Raw genomic sequence first — 19,844 nt, 5'->3', positions numbered from 1 at the left:
AGATTGCCTTCCATTGTGATCAGCCTTGCTTTGGAAACCCCATTCCTACAGTTTCCTAAAACAGCCCGCTCCTTTCCATTCAAGGGCTGGCCATGACTGAGCTGACCAGTCCTAATCTATCACACAGGCCCTCCTTGACCCCAGGGGAGGATACAAGCACTGGACAGAGCAGGGGTACAAATCCAGCTAATAAGATGACATGCTGGGTGGCATTTGGCTTGTTGCATGCCTGTCTTCCCTCACTGAAAAGGCACAGCAACAGCTAAACAGCAAATCCCAAGAATTTCTGCAGGTACCTGCATTTCTGTGACTGCCTGATTTGTATCAGCAACATCCTATGGTTTGTTTTCTGGGCCTGCTTCAGTATAGCTTAAAATGATTTATACTTCATCAATTATTACTTTCTGTTGCAGACACTTTTGTAACAAGGTCTGACTCACCCTGCTGTCAAAGGCTTGTTCCATCTTAGTGAAAAATACCCAGTGTTGTTCCAAATTCAGTAATCCTTGCAAAAATGAGTAGTCAGTGGAGTCTGAACATGTTCTGTTTGTTAAACTTGTAAATGCTTTACAGAAGTCTTGATGGAGTTTGCAGCTCCATTTCTGTCTGTAGGCCACACGTTCCTTCTTGACATCAAGGACTGTCTGTTCCCACCACTACTGAGCTGAAGGGTATTATGAAGTGGCTTGGCAGTAATATCTTCTCTCTAGAAACAGTGTTAGGGCAGTTTTATAAGTGTGGCTCACCCATGATGTGCTGCAATTTCTAAGGACATTCCAGACATGACCTATGGGCCATGTGAAAGTACATCTCCCCACCAAAAACAGCAGGCCAGATGCATCCTTAATGTTATATTGCTGGCTGCAGTAAAGTGGCACCAACTATTATTTTGGGCTTGTGAGTGCCTTTGTGAGGTCTCCATGGGCAGTTTTCCCCCTGGAATATAATAAACACAGCATGGGGTAACTGTTATATAAACTACCCTCATCATTTGGGCACTGTGGCTGATCAAAGGCATGAAAGCATTTTGGCAAGGCCGTGAATTTGTGTCACATACAAATGCTCTGCATCTCAGGGAGTTCCAGTTCTGTTACATCTTGTAAAGTGATTTCTTAGAAAAGAGCAGCAGTGACCTCATCCCTCGTTCCCTTCCCTTTGGGAGTGGCTCTGCAGTGTGCACAGGCAGCTGATGATGCCCCGTGGCTGGAGGAAGCACCACAGGCACTCTGTATCACAGAGAACTCTTGTCAGAGGGCTCATGCAAAGCTGGGTCTGGCTGCAGACAGCGACTGCCTCGTGCTATTTTGGTATCACTGTTTGCTTCTGTGGCTGCGTGCTCTGCACAGCATCATGACAGGGCTGTTCACATTAGGCAGGAGAAAACACAAACAGATGCACAGGAGATGATTCAGCTCAGGTGCAAACAGAAGGTGACTCAGCAGGGGACAGCTATCTCTATTTACTAAAAACGTAACTCTGTTTCACTGGTCCCTTCCAGAACTGTCCCAATTGAGGAGGAGTTATTTTTTTGACTTGCAACTCTGTAAAAGGAAAATTGACTGATAAAATTAAGTCTGCTGTGCTTTCCTTCCCTTTTAAACTCTTTAGAGTGCATTTAATGCTGTAAAAGTGTTGGATGCATGTCCTCTCCCCTGACAATGGGAGCTGCAGGGTCACTGCAGTGTGCTGCCAATGTGTGTCATTGCTGCTTGGGAGGGAAGGTTTCCAGTGATGACACAGAGATCCAGCCACTGCCAGCTCTCTCAGCCTGGAAATAGCAATGCAGCTTGTGCCACCACAGTGGGAAATTTGTGATTTGGTCTCTTGGTATCACTGAGACCTCTTCTGATGAGAAAAAAAGTGAAATTTCCATAGATTTTGAGTGACTACCTCAAACTATCAGAATGGTTAATACAGTTACTCCTGTTAAGAGTGGGGTGACCTGGAGATAACAAACACCCTACTTTGTCACAGCCTGCTATGATTTTAAACATCATGAATCCTGTGTACAACCACACAGACTATCCAGAAACAGTGTCAGAAAGGCCCTCCATTAATTGAGTTTTGGAGGTGAATAAGAATTTCCTAAATGCACTGCTGCATTTAACCTGGGTGGTTTTAGGTGTTTGGCTTGTGACTGTTAAAAGCTGGACAGACTGGCCCTGGCAATGTGTTCATATTTCCTGCAGCTCCAGTTCCAAGAGCACAGCTGGAATGGGAGCACCAGTGTGAGCAGTACAGGCACTCAGTCCTTCTGCTAGACTGGGAGGGAGTCCACACAACACTTTGTGCATGACACTGCTGCCCTGCTGGTGGTCTGGCTCTGCTGCGACTCCCAGGGATGCCGCACTGTAAGAACCAGGATATATTGCTGGGCCAGTAAATGTGGAGTAGATATGGCCTTAGAACAGCATTGAAAACACCCCACAAAACCAGACAAGGAGGCTGAGGAAAGACTTGCACATCTGTGCTCTGCAATCAAACCAATTCTGAAATTTGCTGGTGGCAAGTCAGGTGAATACCTGGTAATGTGTGTAACTGCAAGTGAGAAGGAACTGTCCCTTAAACAGGAGCTCCTACACATGGCTTACAGCTTGAGTGGCACTTGTCATTAGTCAGTGAAGATTATTTACACAGCATGTTCAGGCCCATGTAAGCAGAGCAAGAAGTGGTTAAGAAGACTCCTTTTTTGTTGCTTTCCTTGGACATTGCACTCCCATAAATGTGCTCAGGAGTGTATGAGTGCCTCAAGTACAACAGCTGGGGGCTCTGTGTGTTTGCATGTGCTCTGCACCATGGAGACTGTGGTGGCACTCAGGGGACCTTGGCCAGCCTCCCCAGGGGCAGAGGGAAAAGTGACAAACAACAAGAAGTTGGTGACATCCTGATTTCTGTGAGGGTGGCTGTGATGAATGGTTCCCATAAAGCTGGCCATGACTCCAAGCCCAGCGGAGCTGTGGCCTGGATCCAATGATGCAGATGTTTCTTACATGTTTGCAGCCTAAAAGTTGTGATTTCTCTCCTGTGTAGAACAAAGTACAACTAAATGTTTTCATTGCTGTATAGCTTCATACCTTGTTGTCAAGACTATCCTTTTTGCCCATTGTTCTAGAAAGTACTGGATGAATGCCAAAACCTGAGATCCTGCCAGCTCCTTGTCAATAGTCGGGTTTTTGGGCCTGATCTGTGTCCAGGGACCACTAAATTCCTCCTTGTCTCCTTTAAATGCAAACCTAGTAAGTAATCTTTATTAGGCAAATGTGTTTTTCTGCGTGTTTTGTTGCTTGTTTTGGTTAAAATGCCGCTGCACGAGGCTTTGCATAAATCCGTGTGAGGTTTTGGGGCTCTTGGATTGATAACAAATTGTTCTTTTCTACTTTACCTTAGCTCTCCATTGTGTTTGCAGCTTCAGGGTGCTTGCTGCCAGGTTAATGACCAGTGCAGTTTGGCAGGGGCAGATGTCAGACATCAGACCAGAAAGGAAAAATGTTATGGAAATTATTTTCAGTGAGATAGTAATGGTAATGTCATATTAGAAAGAGCTGAGCAGCAAAACCAGATGCTTGGCCTAAGGATCCAAATGCAGAAGGTATCCTAGGAAGGAATATGCAAAAAATACTTAGGGAGCTGGGCCCAAAGCTTTCAAAGATTCAAAAATACCTGCTGTTTATAGAATAATGGCCAGAAGATACATGTGCTGACTTGGGTAGAGGCTTTTATTGTAGAATCACCTGTGCTCTGTGCAGGTATTCGATGCTGATATGTTTAGGGACAAATCCTGCCTCAAGAGAATCCACTTTGTAAACATGAGAAAGGGGAAGAACGATTAAGATAATCCTCATGAGGTTTCCTTTACTGGTGGTTTTTAATCGTTCCTGTTCTTGCTGTGGTATGTGAGAACAAGCTCCAGTAGCCTGGGGGCTCAGTTCTTCCCAGTGAATTCCCGGTGTGGCTGCAGTGGGTCCCAAAGAAAACAGCTGAGTGCTGATTTATGGGTGGATTCACCAGCCAACACAGAAACACCAACCTCAGAGAAAGCACCAAGGGGTTTTCTTTGATCAGGGCACTAAGATAGATATCAGTGGCAGAACAGGAGCAGGTGGCAAGCAAACTGAAGGGGCAGCTCACAATGGAAAATGGAAGTCAGAGCAGAGAGATGGAGGGGAGTAGGCAGATGTTACCTTTGGTAAAGCACTGACTCAGGAACTCCCAGGGAGATACAGTGGGACAATCATTAGGGGGGAAAAATGCATGAAATTGAAAATGTTCATTATCTGTTTTATTATATCAATAGTTTAATTATTTTTGTATATTGCAATTACTAGAAGTAGTTTCATACTCCATTATTAATAGTAGATGGATTTGAATATCATAGCAGTGTCTGTGTCATTAGAAATCTCTTTTTGCTAATCAAAAGTGAATTGGGATCCTGTTCATTACTTTCAGAAGCTGCTCAATATTTTTTCCCATGGGAGGGGAGCTTCTTTGAGTATATAGTATTTTCTGTGATCTGAATTTTTAAAAAGCTGGTCAAAAGAGTATTCAACAGCAGCTGCTGCCTTCAGAATTGAGGAATAGTCCAATTCCAGTGCAAATGACAGGATTTCTAGTGACATGAAATTTATATTTGTGGGTAAGATCCCAATATTGTTAGTCTTAGCAATGGAAAACATCCTTACTCAGGAAATCCCTTCAGGATAACTTCAGGTATATTTTGCAGTCCCCTTGCCTTCAAGTGGGCACTGAAGCAGTTGCCTAAATCCCTTGGTTTTTCAGCTATTTAGAATTATTGCTGCCATATCTTTGCAGAGGTTTGTGTCAGGCTCTTCTCCTTGCCTGGTACCACTTGGGGTCGTACGAACTTCCACAGCCTCTCCAGCACAGCCAGGCAAACTCAGGGTCCAGCTGCAGGCTCTCAGTCAGTCCTTGGGCACAGACCCCAGGCTTCTGGCCTGTTTGTGTGTGCACAGCATGGCAGGTGCTTCTGCACAAGTCACAACCTGCAGCAGGCCAAGTGTTTTCTAAAATGTTTTCAAAATATTTTTCAAAATCACTTTTTACACTTAAGTTTGTGGCTGTTGATGAGCGCGAATGGAAAAAGCTGGAATGTTACCAAAGAACATGAACCCATTGCTTTATCTGTTCTGTTCTGGATGAAACAATAATGTTTTCATTCATGAGTAAAGAGGAGGTTTATCTCTCCAGCTCCCAAAGAACCAGCATCCACCCTCCACTCACAGGGACACCACTCACTAACAATGAGGTTTCCCTTTTCTTCTGCTCAGCTCAGGAATCTCCTTTTCCTGTTTTCACATTTTTGAGGACAGAAAAATTGGAGGGGAATAAACTCTTCTCCCTGACCTTATCTGCAGTAAAAAGGGTTGGCCACAGCTCAACCAGAAGGACTTAAGAAGGTGGAGTGCCACCAGCAGAGCGGCTGCTTAGGCCAGGAAGAGCCCTGCTGGCCGGGTGGCAGATTGAAAGGAGGGATAAGCCATGAAGATGAGCTCAGTGCCTCCCCACCTCTGCTGAGGGTGCTGCCAGGGTGCCTCTGCCAGCTGAGCAGGGGAGGGGGGATTATTTCAGGCTCCTAAATCACAGCACTTTGCCAGCCAGACTTTGAAATGAGCCCTTGCTGGATGGTGCCACCCAGGGAAAGGCAGTGACCTTGTGGAGCAGTGCAGGTACAGCTGAGAGCACTGTGTGGCTGGGATGGGGACCTGTCCTGCCCTTGTGTCCTGCCCTTGTGTCCTGCCATTGTCCCTGCCTCGCCCAGCGCTGTCACTGAGCAGTGCCAGGTGGCTGAGGCCCGTGCAGAATGCAACAGGGTCCCCAGGAGACACAAAAGGGAAGGGTGAAGCTTCTCTTGCTGAGCAGGAGTGCAAAGAAAGCCAGGAAAGCAGGGAGGCTGTTTCACTGGGAAAGGAGATTGGCAAAATTAGGGTTTACTGTTCTGTTCAAGATGGAGCCCAGGCTCTAGACAGTCATTTGGGCACAATTCCTTTGGAAGGAGCTCTCTGCTCTTGACTTTGTGTCTGGCTGTACAGGTGCCACGTGCCACTTGCAACAGCATTTGTAGGAAAGCTGTTTCTGTCCTGCTGCTATCTGCTATTAACAGCCCAGCTATTTAAATTGCCTCACGCTATCATATTGCTGTTTGCTTCTACTTTAGCTGAATACAAAACCAAATCAGCATGTGAGAACCAGGAACTGAAGCTCCACTGTCAGGAATCCAAGTTCCTGATCATCTACTCGGCCACCTATGGCAGATGGGCACACGAGGAGAGCGTCTGCTCAACACAGGCGGAGCACACACCCCCCTTTGGTATGTCTGGGCACCACCGAGGGGCTTCTCCAGGCAGGAGCACAGGGAACAGGAACACAGGTGGGGAGAAACTTCAGCCGCAGGAGCAATGGTGTTTTGAAAGCATCCGTGATGGAAAAGTGAGAGAGATCATTTCTGAAACTCAAACAAATTGCCCAATATGAGGGAGGAACATAGAGTGAGAAATGCACTTTCTCACAAAGTAATGAACTTTCATATAGCTAATCAGTTCTTAGTATGATTAGCATCAAGAACTAGTTCCCTTGCCTGTCTTGAATTTAGGTGACATATTATAAATATCAGCTGTTGGTCTCTCTTCTCCCTCCAGCTTCTGACAATGACCAGGTGACCCAAGTGTCATCATTATGTGTCTTACTGCTCCTTGTTCTCTGATGCCTGTTTGTGCCAGAGATTCCCTGCACTAGCTGCAGACTGTACAGAGGGTCCCTGGGGCAGGGCCATTGCTTTGGATGCTGTTGTATGATCAGAGCCCAAGGCTGTGGTGGCACACTGGGGAGTTAAATGTACCTGGGACTTCTCTCTGGCACCAAGTCAAGAATGCCCTCTGTACCTAGGACTAAACTGAATAACAGGTTCAGTGGTGACACCAAGGGCAGGACGGTAACTTTGCACACCATGAGAAGGCCAGCACGAGATGAGGGTGCTGCTCCAACCCCTTGGTACCACACAGGGAAGGGCTGGCATGACTGACACCAGCCCTGTGCAAAGGCCTAACATTGCTCCTAAGAAACATGCTTTACGTGTTGCCTATGAGAAGCATCTCTGGACATCAAGAAGAGATCACTAATTAATCTTAAGAGCCCTTTGTCTGCAAGCCAATGTTTCTATTTAGTTACATAGATGCTATTAAAAATTTATTGGCTGAAAATCACAATCTGTTCTTAGACAAGAATCTATTTAATATTGCCAGGTCTGTGTTTCACACTGGCTCTCTTGGGCCTTCACACAGACTTAGCTGTGCCTGTCTGTTCTGTGAAGAAAACATTTTAGCAGGTGTCTGACAGGCCTCCACACCCCTCATGACAGTGGCATTAACGGGTGACACAAGGCAGGGCAGAGCCTCTCTGATCAGGACAGGCTGCCACCACAGTCATGTCTTGCACTTCACTGACCTCTCAACATCCCTCCCTTGCCTCCAATGTCAGCACTCACAGTTCACAGACCAGAATCTTGCAAACTTTCCTAAAGGATGAAGTTTCCGAGGATAAAGAGAAAGAATCTGCGACAGCCACAAGCTCTGCTGTGGCCCCCGTGCAGGAGCAGCTGTGCAGCAGCACCCTGGCTGGCACTGGTTCCATGCTATGTAAAGCAGCCTAGGACAGCAGGAGGGGGCATAAAACCTGAGACAAACACAAAGCAGGTCTACAGAGGGTAGATCCTTGTATGGATTTCCCACTACTTAATGGCAGTGCTTGGCCGCTTCCTGTGTGGTACCAGGGACTTTCTGCAGGAATTCTGCTGGAATTTCCAAAAGCCCCTGTGTGGTGTGGGAGCTCACATTCAGTTATCACAGAAAACTTGGCACATAGGAGCCAGACCCAACTGGCTCCAGATCTCTCTGTCTCGAGCCTGAATCTCATTTATGTGGTTGTTTAAGCACCTACAGATGCGAGTGGGTGCATGATTAGATTTCTGCAATGACTGTGCACCTTTCTCTCAGAGCAAACAATTGGTGATTTGAATGTAATGACCTGAGGCAGCTCTTCCCTCCTGAATCAGAACCCATGCACCCATTTATGTTTGCACCAAAAGCTGAAAGGCTCCAACACACATCCATTGTTGTTTCTGCTCACACTGGTGCAACTCAGCCCAAGGGCAGCGCTCAAGCCATTCCAGCTCTTTCACTGCATCACAGAGAAACTGTGAGGTGATTTTTGTAGCACTGTGCAGAAGAGAAGTCACCCACAGGTCCCAGTGACAGGCCCAGAAAGTCTCTGGTGAGCTCCAAAGGTCTGCATCTCTCCATACCTGATGGGGTCCTGCCAGGTGTGCTGGGTATTGATGGGATGCTCCTCGAGATGGTGGCTGCCTGCTGGTGTGTGTGACAGCAGGGACAGACAGCAGCTTTGGGTTCTGTTCTCAAGCACTGCTGTTCTGTGAACCACCTGTAAATCAGCTGACAGATTTTCAGAGCTTTGCTTCAAAGGGAACCCAGGAAAACATAACATTTCTTTGGCATAAAGGCTCTTTCCCATATAGGAAATAAACTATATAAATCCATCTCTGCTGTGGGAGGTATCTGTGTGGCCTTGGGCACTTGTAGGACCCTGAGCCTCCACATTTAGCATGAGTATCTAGTCATGGAGCTGGTTTTCTGAGCCAGTTTGATGGTAAAAGCCAGCTTCTGCAGCTGTCCCAATGCCTGGCACTGTTAAACCTGTACAGAATTTCCAGCCAGCAACTTTGCTGTTTTACTAAGACTATCAAAAACTTCACAAGAAAATTCTGGGTGTGGTTCTGGAGCAGATTGTCTGTTCTGCCTAGAGGAATCCATTGTGCCCCAACAGGAAACCATAGCAGTTTGTTCCTGTGAGAATTGCTGCCTTTTCTGACCCATTATCTCTTTTCTATTTGTACTAACATGTGCATGAGGAAACAGAAAATTTATTGGTCAGAAAAAGTTAAAGAATTCTGCCAGAACAGGTTACCATAGAGAGCACCAGGAAGATTCAGGTCAACAAACACCTCTCAAATAATAAATTACTCTTGTTAATACATGAAAATACTTGAAAGAAGGCTTAGTAGCAGGTCGTCTCCAGGTTCAACTTGCAAGCCAGAACACTGCAATATCCTTCCCAGAAATTCTCTGGATGCACACTGGCTGGTCAGATGTGTGTTCCCTCAAGCACCACGGCCAGCAGAGCCCCGAGTTACAGCCCTGCCACGGTTCTCATTGCTGCAAGGTGGGGCTCCTTCCAGTACTGCCCTCTCTTTTACCCAGCCCCACTTTGGAGGGTTCAGAGCGGACGTGGAGAATTCAAACTCTCCTCACAGCTTGCACTGTGCCAAGGCATACCCTGGGCTTGGGCTTTGCCTGCTCTCCGCTTTATTCCCAGTGCAATTCAGGTAAGAACAAGGGCTGAGCAAGTCAAGCAAGGGGGATTTTCAAAATCCTGCAGGTTCCTTCCAGTCCAACCAGGTGTCATGATTTTTTTAATGTAACAGGATTCTATGATGCTGTGATTATTTTTGTTTGTTTGTTTGCTTGGATATTGTAGCCAATTCAAAGGGCCTCTTATTCACTGACTGATTGAAAAGCTTTTGGTTTCTCTCTCTTTGCCTGTGCCCTGGGAAGGTACAAGCAGCTTTAGGCAGATCTGGAAATGCTTCCACACTGCCCTGGCACTCTGGGCATGGGAGACAGGAACCAAATGAATTTTGTGGATGCAAAAGTAAGGGTAAAACAGTTCAGTTTTGCTTCCACCACAAAACTCCTTAAGTCAGCTCTCTCTAGGTGCACACATCAGCTATGGAAAGGTCCTTGCCTGTGTCAGCCTGAGCAAACTGAGAAGATAAATTGGTGCTTCGGGCCCCAAGAGGTGCCAGTAGGAGCCATTGCACCCCTCTGCCCCAGTGAATGTTGTCAAGACAAAACTCCCTTAAAAGAAGAGGTTTCCAGTGCAGCAGCAGGATGAGGAGTGATTGTTTGAAGGGAGGAGGAGACCAGCCACCATTTTTAGAGTCCAAATAACTTTCCTCTGAGATGAACAGATTTTGCTGGTGGAATTTGCTTGGAGCACGCTGAGACACACATCCCTTCAACCAGTAATGTTTTCTTTACCAGCAGTTCAGGGGTTTCTTGGGTCAATTTTTGTCATGGCTCACATTTGTGAAGGGTTTGGAAAGTACCCTTGGCCCTCAAGTCTAACAGGAGCTCGTGCCTGTGCAGGAGCTGGGAGTGTGGTTCCTGCTCTCAGGAGATGGAGATCCAGCCACACCTGGCCCTTGGTGGGATGGACCCCCCACTCTGCACTCACATCTGCAAGCAGGACAGAGACACCAAGTTTGGGGCTTTGTTTTTGTACACAAGTGCTGCTGCTCACATTGTGTGTTTCTGCTGGAATCAGCAGTTCCAGTGGCCCTTTTCTGATGCACAGGCAGGACCCTGTGTGCCATGCTCTTGCATAAATTACCATCTTATTTCAGCAACTTCCTTTAGGAGCCTGCAGCCTCAGCTTGCTCCAAACTCCACAGTTTCCCCTTGTCCGTTCATGTCCCCACAGCTGATCTCTGGGCTCCACAAAGCACAAGCCATCCTGATTTGGAGGTGTGAAATCTTTGCTTTCAGTTGATTTTAAAAGCCAGCTCCTTATTCTTCTGTGTGTGGGCACAGTAAGGGAGGAGCAGTTGGGGATGAAAGCAGCTGGAAGCATTTGGAGAGGTTGACACAGGCACAAGATGCCCCGGCACCTGCAGGTTTTGTGTGGCAGGGTGGCAAGAAGGGAGGGAAAGCTCCTCCTGTCTGAATTGAGAGCAGCTTTAAGAAAGCAGAAGACAAATTACTTCTCATTAAAGCCTGTGTGATTTATGGCATGTCATTTGCATGCCAAAACTTTCCAAAACAAAGCTAATTAGGGAGCTGAAAGAGCCTTTCCTGCAGAAACAAGGCTTTCTGCTCCAACTGTTAAATAGCTGCAGTCAGACTGGATACTTTCTTGCTGCATTGAGAACCTTTCCTGACACCCGTGTCCCCGTGCCATCCACAGCAGGGTCTGGGACAAAGGAGCCACGACAGCCTGGGTGTGTCACAAGCAGCTCTGGGAGAGAGGCATGGAGAATGGAGAGCGTTCCCAGGCACACACTGCTGCCTTGTCCGCCACCGCTGGATGCCACCAGCCTTGGAGCATTCTGGGAATGTGTCTCTCCAGAGGCAGCTTATGGAAAATGGATGTACCAGTCTGACAGACCCCAGGGATAGCTATGCACACCAAAAAGACCTGGTCAGGAAGAAGCCACGTGGTGTATTTATGTTCATCTCCCAGTTCATGGTGTCTCTGGGGCCATTCCATGGGATTCCTTTACTCCAAACACAGCCTGACCTCTCCTCATTCAGTCACTGCAATAAGGTGTTGGACCAGGAGGAGAGTTAGTTATTCAAGTTAATCCCATCATACAACTGCTAGGAAGGTAGCAAGGCCACATGGAAACCAGACAGGAATTTTTACTAAATCACCAAAACCCAAAACCTTTTCAGAATGCACCAAGTTTTAAATAAGTTTTTTTGTGTTACAACACTTTCCAGGTAATGTCTGTCCTGTCCTGCAGAAGAAGCAGGCCCAGTTTGCATTTACTCACCTGTGACACCAGGCAAGCCTTGGGGGCTCTCCAAAGCTGGCCTGCCCAGAACCTGCAGGCTATAATGACTGGTTCCTGAGGCAGAGGAGCCAAATCCAACATGGATAGAGAGGATAAGAAGCTACTCAGTCCCACAGAAACATGAGCAAAGGCACAATGAAACATACACCTGCCATATCACTGAATATGTAGAAAACCATCAGCACAGCATCCTCCTGGCTTTATAAGGCACCAAGAGTAGCTCCCAGGGCAGGAAATTCTATAGAAAACATAATTCGGTTTGCCAGTTTGCTTTTGTGCTCCCAATCTATTAATTTATTAACCACTTGACAACTCCTCCTGATATTCACCAGCTGGTTTTGTACTTGCCAAAGTAAGCCTAAAACATCCATCCAAATATATCCTCACTCATCTGGAATTGCCAGGGAGGGAAACTAAAACAGCTGAGTTACTTAATCAGAACTACTCAGTGCTTTAGGTCAGCCCTTCCCTGCCTTCCCAGCACTCTCTTGGGACACACAGGTATTGGGATTCTAGGTCTCTGAAAAGTCAAAGAGTTTTGTCCTAAAATCCATGTCCAAAGCACCCCATGACAGATCAGCCCAGTATCTCCTGATAGCTTTGCCCAGGTATAGGACTTATTTAGTACTGGTGTCAGGGAGTTAACTCCAAAAATCACAAATCTGCCCCATTTTCAAACATTAAATGTCAAGAACTCAGTCTCAAACCTTCTCTTCTGTTCAAACAGATTCGTGGAACCTTTGGAGTATCTTTGCAAACAGTGTTTGTCCTTCCTCTACAGAGGCACAACTGAGCTTCTGCAGTTGCAGGTGGCTGGAGGCCATCCTTTACTGTAGGGACTATTTTAATCCCCAGACAATGACATTCCAGACCTTTAGAGCCCCTTGCCTCAGAAGCTTGGAGTGAAACATCTGGCATACACAGAAAGCTGCAGTCTGTGGGGCGATGCACCAAGATTCAGAGAAGTATTACTGCCTCCACACTTGTCCTTTCTGCAGCCTTTCTGTTTAGAAACCAAAACTACAGGGTGTTTTTTGCTTTGTGGCTTGGAGTTTAGCTCATGTGGATACAAATAACTTAATCACATTTAGAGATGTTCTTTTTTTTAAAGCAGAGTGTGACTCACACACTTTCCCACTCAAATAATTTCAGCTCCAGTGCAAAACCCATTACTGGAAGGCACACGTTTCCCTGGTTAAATATTGAGCCCATTTTGACCTCTTCATAGCAAACCAAAAGCTACTTTTTAATACCCTGAACTTCCCTGTAACCTGAGCTGCTGCAACACATAAAAACTGATCTCACCTGACTTGAACTGAACTTGGATCTCCAGCTGAGTCATCTCAGTAACCCAGGACTGAGAAACAGACTTGGAAAGAGCATTTAATCTCTCTAGATGTGAGATGGCATAGATGGAGAGCTGCTTGGATGCGCTCATTCTTTCCAACACATCCTGAATGGAACATTGAGACCTTACATTGGGCACCTGTTTGGAGCTTGATGAGACTTTCTGCACCCTTAGTACGCACCTGTAAGGCAACATGGGAGAGTTACCTCGCTGCAAGTTCACATTTGTATTGCACCTGACTTCCTTGCATTGACAAATCTTAATATTTAACCCTGAGGTCCTGCTAAGGCCAAGTTACACCTGAGATCAGGTGCAGATTTTGTCTCTAGTCATGCATCCAGCAGCTCTCATCTCAGATAGCACCAGGGTGCTGTATATTTATTGTGTGCATTTTTTCTTTCAGACTGTTTGTCTTACACAGCGCTGGAAGTGTTATCAAAAAGGTGCTATGGGAAACAGAGATGCAAAGTCATTGTCACTAGCCGGGATTTTGGGAGTCCGTGCCTGCCTGGAGTGACAAAATCCCTAAATGTCAGCTATGCATGTGGTAAGAGCAAATGCACATCATTTCCAGGGCCTCGTGTCTGCTTGCAGAGACACACACATGTCAGCATACAGGCACTGAGCCTTCCTAAATACCCATTTCCCTTTATCACAGGAAGTTTGTGACACAGCTGTACAAAACAGGTGAACAACCCCCTGGGCACAGCGGCACCTCACAAAGACTCTGGCATTAAGGGGGTTTTTGCTATAAAAAATGCAACCAACCATAAAATATCAACTGTGTAGTTCAATATTTTTGAGAAATACTATCAAGATAAGAGTTTGTTCCATAGAGCTCACCTGCAGCAGAGCTAGGAAAAACAAACTGGCATTGCCTGGCATCAGTGCAGGTAAAACAGCCCAGCATAATTGAAGCACTGTGTACAAGCCAGTCCTGAAACCCGACTCATGTGAGTACATCTGCAGCTTCTCCCTCACAGAGGGGTTTCCTTCCTCATGGAAAGGGAAGGGAAGGTTTATGAAAAGTAAAGGCTTGAGGTTATACATCCCTTGCAGGGCTGAAAAGTACTTCAGCTCATTCCTCAAACAAGAGGGAACAGTTTTCCATATTGTTTGCTCTAGACTAATATAATTTCATAAGAGGCAAGCAGAATTCCCTACAACACCTCAATAGGAGCAGCTCCACAGGTACATCCTGCAGAGTCCTGTGGCTGCATCCCTCGTGAGCAGCACTCGAAGGGCACAGGTTACCTGAGACATGCTTTAAGAACACTAAGATTGATGGCCAGATCCCCTCTACCTGAGGATCAGAGGAAAATGAGCCCCAGGAGATTTTCAGTGTCCCCAGGAATTGGTTTGTCAGCTGTGAAAGGTGGTGCAGCAATTCAGCTTCCTATTACTGGAGAGATCTGGGAATCTGCCATTGGACCAATACATTATATTATTGTGCAGCTGCCTTTATGAATGAGCTAATGGAATTCTCTCTAATTACAAGAAGTTCTTCCTCTTTGCATGTCTGTGTACCAGAAAGGCAGTGAGTTTGTTTGTTAGCACTGGAATTACGCATTCTGTTATTTAGGGATGTGGTTTTGCAAAAACACGTGGGTAACAAATAGCGTTCTTTTGTGCTGCTTGCACATTTGGAAGAGTTTTTCTCCTGCCAAATCTTACTGGGCTGTGCAGTCTGAAGCATTAGCCAATGATTTGCTGATCCGATTATTTTGTAATCGTCTAAGGAACATGGGAAGAATATTCCAGAATGGCAGTTTCCATTCATTCTCCTCACTAGAGGATGCCTGCTAATCTGATGCTTCCCAAGATAATGCAAATAGATCTCCCCCTGTAGTGGCAGGAACTCAACAGAGCACAGCAGTGTTGTTCTCAGGGCCGTGCCACACTTCAAAGTATTTCTAGCACGGTCAGGAGTGTGAAAAACCCCACACTGCCCACCCAGTGCTCAGCAGCTGTTTATGGGGAGCGTGTCTGGCTGCATTCTTACACTGGCACTTCATTCCTGACAGTAAAACATGACAGGAGCTGGGAGGTGCTGGTTTATTGAAGTCTCAGTGCCCCCAGAGATCTGCTCAGCATCAGCTCCTGTCTGTGCCAGGTGGGACCTCCTGGCTCTGGCTGAGCCTGCCCTTCAGGATCAGGGAACCTCTCTCAGGAAACAAGGCTCCCTCAGCCCTGTGGTGTGGATCAGGGAATCCTGTGGAGGATCAGGGAACCTCTCTCAGGAAACAAGGCTCCCTCAGCCCTGTGGTGTTTAGCACTCCCTGGACACCAGAGTCCCTTTGTGGGCTGCCTTTGGCAGGAGGTGACTGACTCCTACTTGCCAAAGCAGTGCTGGCACAAGTTGTAATACAGATGTGATTGTCTTAATAAAAATTCCTATCCTGGTCCCAGCTGTTCTGTTCAGTGACCTGATGTAGCCTATACCAGACAAATCCTTGCATCTGAAAGGCACCACAATGAACACAAGCAATGCAAGCAGCCAGGGGCTCTTTCTGTCCATGCCATTCTGAACTAAACATTCCCCTGCAATAAATATTTGAATGCACAGGGGGAAAGAACAAGTGAAGCCCTGGGGAGCTCCCCTAGGAGGAGGAACATCAGCACAGGTGAAGGAGCCCCAGGCCACAACAGGAGCTTTGCACTGGAGAAGGTGCATCCTCCCAGGATGTTGTTCAGAACAGCCAGGCCTGCAAATGCAGGCTGGAAACAATCCTGCTTCTGTCTGCCCCACATGCCAGGGAAAGTATTCTGCTGCTGGAAAACAGCTACAAACTACCACGAGGTACAGGACAAAATAGAAATGAGCTTATTTACCCCTCGATCTGTTGGCCTTCCACTGCAAACAGGAGCTAAGACTCCCAGAAGGATTCCTTCATCAGGAAAGGAAACAGCTCTGACTTTGAGCCCACACAGAAAGAAAAGTTCTGCTGAGAAAGAAGTGCTATTTTTAGTTGTTTTCCAAGCGAAAACTATGCTAAGCTGCAAACCTCAGTCTCCTCTGTTCCATTTAACTCTCTCAACACTATTTCTTGGCAAGTGTTTCTATGTGGGATAGAGGTGAGTGTCATACTTGAAATTTCTTCCTTTTTTACCCCCCCTGTCAGTTTGAAAATCAATCACTCAATCAATCTGCCTTCCCATAGCACAGGAACAGGTGCCAAGGTCTGGGTGGCTGAAGGGGCCACTCATCCATTACAGAACATGTGAACTCCCAATGCCTGTACAATGCACCTGCTTGCAGTTCTTTTAATTACTTGAAGAAGGCTGTGAACACTTATCAAGAGAATAAAATAATGAAATGAGAAAGATGCAGCTCGTTGATTCCCCTCCTCAGCAACTGTCCATCTCAGGGCTTTGCAAATGACATCACACAAGACTTCACCATTTATCTTAGAATGACACTGAATTATCCTCCTCCAAACCCAGCGTTTAAATGCAACTCAGCATCTGTCTGTAGCCCAGTTTGTGCTGAATTTAGAGGCCAGTTTTGTCTCCATCCATGGCTGGCACACCCTTGAGGGGCTGAGGACAAGGGGCAGGGTGCCAGGCTGGATGGAGACGCACTGATGTTCCTGGAGCAGGCTGGAATGAATCCAGTCACAGCCCAGAGCTGCCCTGGCTTCACACGAACCACACAGTCATTCATGCTGGAAAAGAGCTCCAAGATAGAGTCCAACCTTCAATACCACTCTCAGAAACCCAGTTAACAACCCCAGGGTGAGCAGTGGGATTCGGAATCACCTGGGGAGAGGGTTCTTAAAACTAACAGAACACAATTTACCTTTTGTCTCTGCAGTTCCCAAATTTATCCTCACAGCAGTCAACCCCCTGGTCCCTGATAACAAGTCTTCCATCAACCAGAACGATGGTAGGTACCAGCACAGACACAGGGCTTGGGATGGAGCACTGGAAACCCTGCTGAGAGAGCTGCTCTTCCCATTGGAGAGCAGAGGACAGCCTGGGAGTGGGGTGTGAGCAGAGTCCTGCAGTCAGCAAAGCTGCAGAAGAGTGACCTGCCCAGAGCCAGCATGCTGGGAAGAGTAAAAGTGAAACTGTAGCTGTTTCAGGGTGGAGAATCTTTTACAAGTTTTGCCAACAACAGCTCCTCTCAAAGGCCGCAAGTTAAGGATGAGCCTGATGCGTGTCCCCAGTAACAGGAGCACATGGCCTGGTTGGGCTGGGAAGGCCACTGGAGAACTGTGAAGCCTCATGAAGTAAAATTATTTCAGAAACCCCAGTGGGAATAGGCACAAGGGGTTTCACTTGGCAACAGACTCTTTTAAATGAATTTGCCATTTTCTAGACGTTTGATATTTTCAACAATTTGTTATTTCTACTCTATTTAACTTACCAGCAGTTGTTTGGTCTAGTGTTCTGCAGCTCCTTGAGCACAGCACTGGCCTGCCTGTGTTTTGGGTGGAAAAGTTACTGGGTTTATAAAACATCAGTTTAGTAACTTCACTGAATTTGCTTTACCTCCTCGTGTCACAGGTGCCGACCTTGATCCAAGGGAATCGAGGCTTCCAAAGAAAGATGGAACTGTTGTTAGCTCCAACTACTTGGCTACTTTCGCATACATTAGAGGTAGGAAAATGAGGCTCACATTGTTTGGCTCACTGGATTGTGGCATTGTGGGAAAAGGGGGGATCAACTCCAAAGGTTACAACTAGTAATCCCATGTTTATGGTAATGATATTATTACAGTATCATCACAATCTTGTGGATGAGACAATCCCAGCATAGTTGATATTCAGGGAATATTCCTTGCCTTGAAGGAAATCAAACTCTCTTAGCAACTGCAGCCAAGATATTTTTAAATTTTCGATGGGGACTGTTGGTTGTTCAGTACTTTTGAAAACCCAGCCCTGACGTGTGAGAGCACTGGAGACATCAATCTTTGGAAAGGTTGGGTTGCATACATACATGGATCATCAAGGAGTAAGAAAAAAGGAAAAAGCCATCCCAAAGCCAGCCTTCTCTGCTGTGAGACGAAGCAGGTTCTGTGACTTAGCAACACTAAGAGCAAAGGAAGAAAAGTGCTCCCTCCTCAGCCTGGCCTGGAGGTGCTGCTGAGGCCCTGCAGAGCCCAGAGTCACTCTGCTCATGGCCCTGTTTGTTCTGGCAGCATGGCTGGAGAGACCAAACAAGGCGTGCAGAGTTCTGGCAGCTGGCTGACAACAGCGCTGAGCTGCTCACAAAGGGCTGGGGCCATGCTGTTATTTTACAGTGCTATAACCAGAATGGATTTTTGCCCAGCAGTTGGAGAGGCAGAGCTGGCAGGGTTGGGCAGTGTCAGGAGGTTTGGGCGCCCTGTGGCTACGGAACACCGGGGAATGGCTGCTGGGGTTTGTAACCAGCCTGGGCAGTCTGCACAGACATTAAGGCCTGGCTCTCTTGCCTGCAGATCACCCTGAAAGACTCGCTCTGCTCTTTGTGTCCAGCGTTTGTGTGGGGTTGATCTTCACGCTGTGTGCCTTAGTGATCTGCGTGCTCTGTCCTGGTGACATCCGGAAACTGCACGGGAAGAGGGATCAGCTGGTGCCACAGAGCGCCAGAGCCTACAGGAGCACTGAACAGGAGCAGGAGGAAGAGGAGGGGGAGGATTCCTCCCTTTCAGACACCCAGGATGAGCCAGACGGACTGTACAGACCTCCTTACTCAGGTTATAACTCGGCAGAGGCAGCGGAGCTGGCCGAAAGGATTGAGCGCAGGGAGCAGATCATACAGGAAATCTGGATGAACAGTGGCTTGGATATGACACCCCCTAGGAATATGAATACATTTTATATTAATGAACAATAAATGGCTTATTTTGGATGACACTCTACCCCTTTTAAAAAAAAAAAATGTACCTTCTGTGAAGGAACTTTCGTTATCAGTGAATATAATTATTTGTAAAATAAAAAGAAATATATACAATAAAAAGAGGGTTTCATACCCTTGACTGTCAAGAAATCCTTCTGTGAAAAACACCCTACAGTTTTAACTAATGGTACGGATTACTTTCCACTGTAATTTACAGTTTCACTGTAACTGCCAAATGCATGTTCGGGAATATTAAAAAAGGTGGAAAACATTTAATCAGATGTATTCAACCATCAGAACAGACCTGCCCAAGATGTGCTCCTGCTGCTACCTGTGCTGGCCAATCTGTGAAGGACAAGCTTCAAAATGGCTGCTGCTCTCATAAAGGACTCTTGAAGTTGCCACACGCCAAGAACACTTCACTGAAGGGAAACACTGGGTTCATTTTTCTGATCCTAAAGCAGGGTTAGAGCCAGCACTTCAATGCAGGTCATATTCTCAGGACTTCTTATCAGTTCACAATCTTCGCTTGAAAATTGTTAGCCTAGTCAGATTTGGTTTCAGTTGGAGAGCAAATTAAATCAGTAATGTGTCTAAGCTGAAACCAGAACAGCCTTCCTGTCTTAAAAATGTCTCCAATATTTTTGCTGCAGCCCACAGGGAATTTACTGAACAAAAGGAGGAAAAATGTCACTTCCTACTGGTAATACTTCATGGGTTCACTGTGCTTCCCCACTTAGATGCCATGTGCCCAGGTAGAGTGTAGTATGAAACACTGGGAAAGAAAACAGTGATGATACAAAATCAAATTAATCCTGGAAAAGCTTTAAAGGGAGGAAGGGACCTTGCTCAGATGACTAAGGCACAATCCTGTGCTCAACTGGAAAATCTCACCAGCAAGCAGCATCCTATCAGCGGAAGGAAGAGAAGCTGAGGAGCTGGACGGAGGGCTGAGGTCACCAGAGCACTGGGAAACTGCAGGAGAGGCCGGCACAGCCCAAGAGCCTGGCT

General features: G+C 46.6%; 1 protein-coding gene across 1 annotated transcript in view; it reads left to right on the top strand.

The window, feature by feature from the left end:
* EVA1C (eva-1 homolog C) overlaps positions 1–18,918 on the top strand; it is a 33,777-nt gene extending 14,859 nt beyond the window's left edge. Inside the window, exons 3-8 of the mRNA XM_031065244.1 lie at positions 3,113–3,236; positions 6,173–6,325; positions 13,414–13,557; positions 16,825–16,896; positions 17,520–17,612; positions 18,433–18,918. Of these exons, the coding sequence (XP_030921104.1) occupies positions 3,113–3,236; positions 6,173–6,325; positions 13,414–13,557; positions 16,825–16,896; positions 17,520–17,612; positions 18,433–18,830 (984 nt within the window). The 3' untranslated portion in view covers positions 18,831–18,918. The remainder of the gene's footprint in view (positions 1–3,112; positions 3,237–6,172; positions 6,326–13,413; positions 13,558–16,824; positions 16,897–17,519; positions 17,613–18,432) is intronic.
* Positions 18,919–19,844: the final 926 nt, after the last annotated feature.

This window comes from Geospiza fortis, unplaced genomic scaffold, assembly GCF_000277835.1.
Source record: "Geospiza fortis unplaced genomic scaffold, GeoFor_1.0 scaffold514, whole genome shotgun sequence".
NCBI lineage: Eukaryota > Metazoa > Chordata > Aves > Passeriformes > Thraupidae > Geospiza > Geospiza fortis.
Note: the sequence above shows the minus strand (reverse complement) of the source record. Positions and strands in the feature narration are given on the sequence as shown.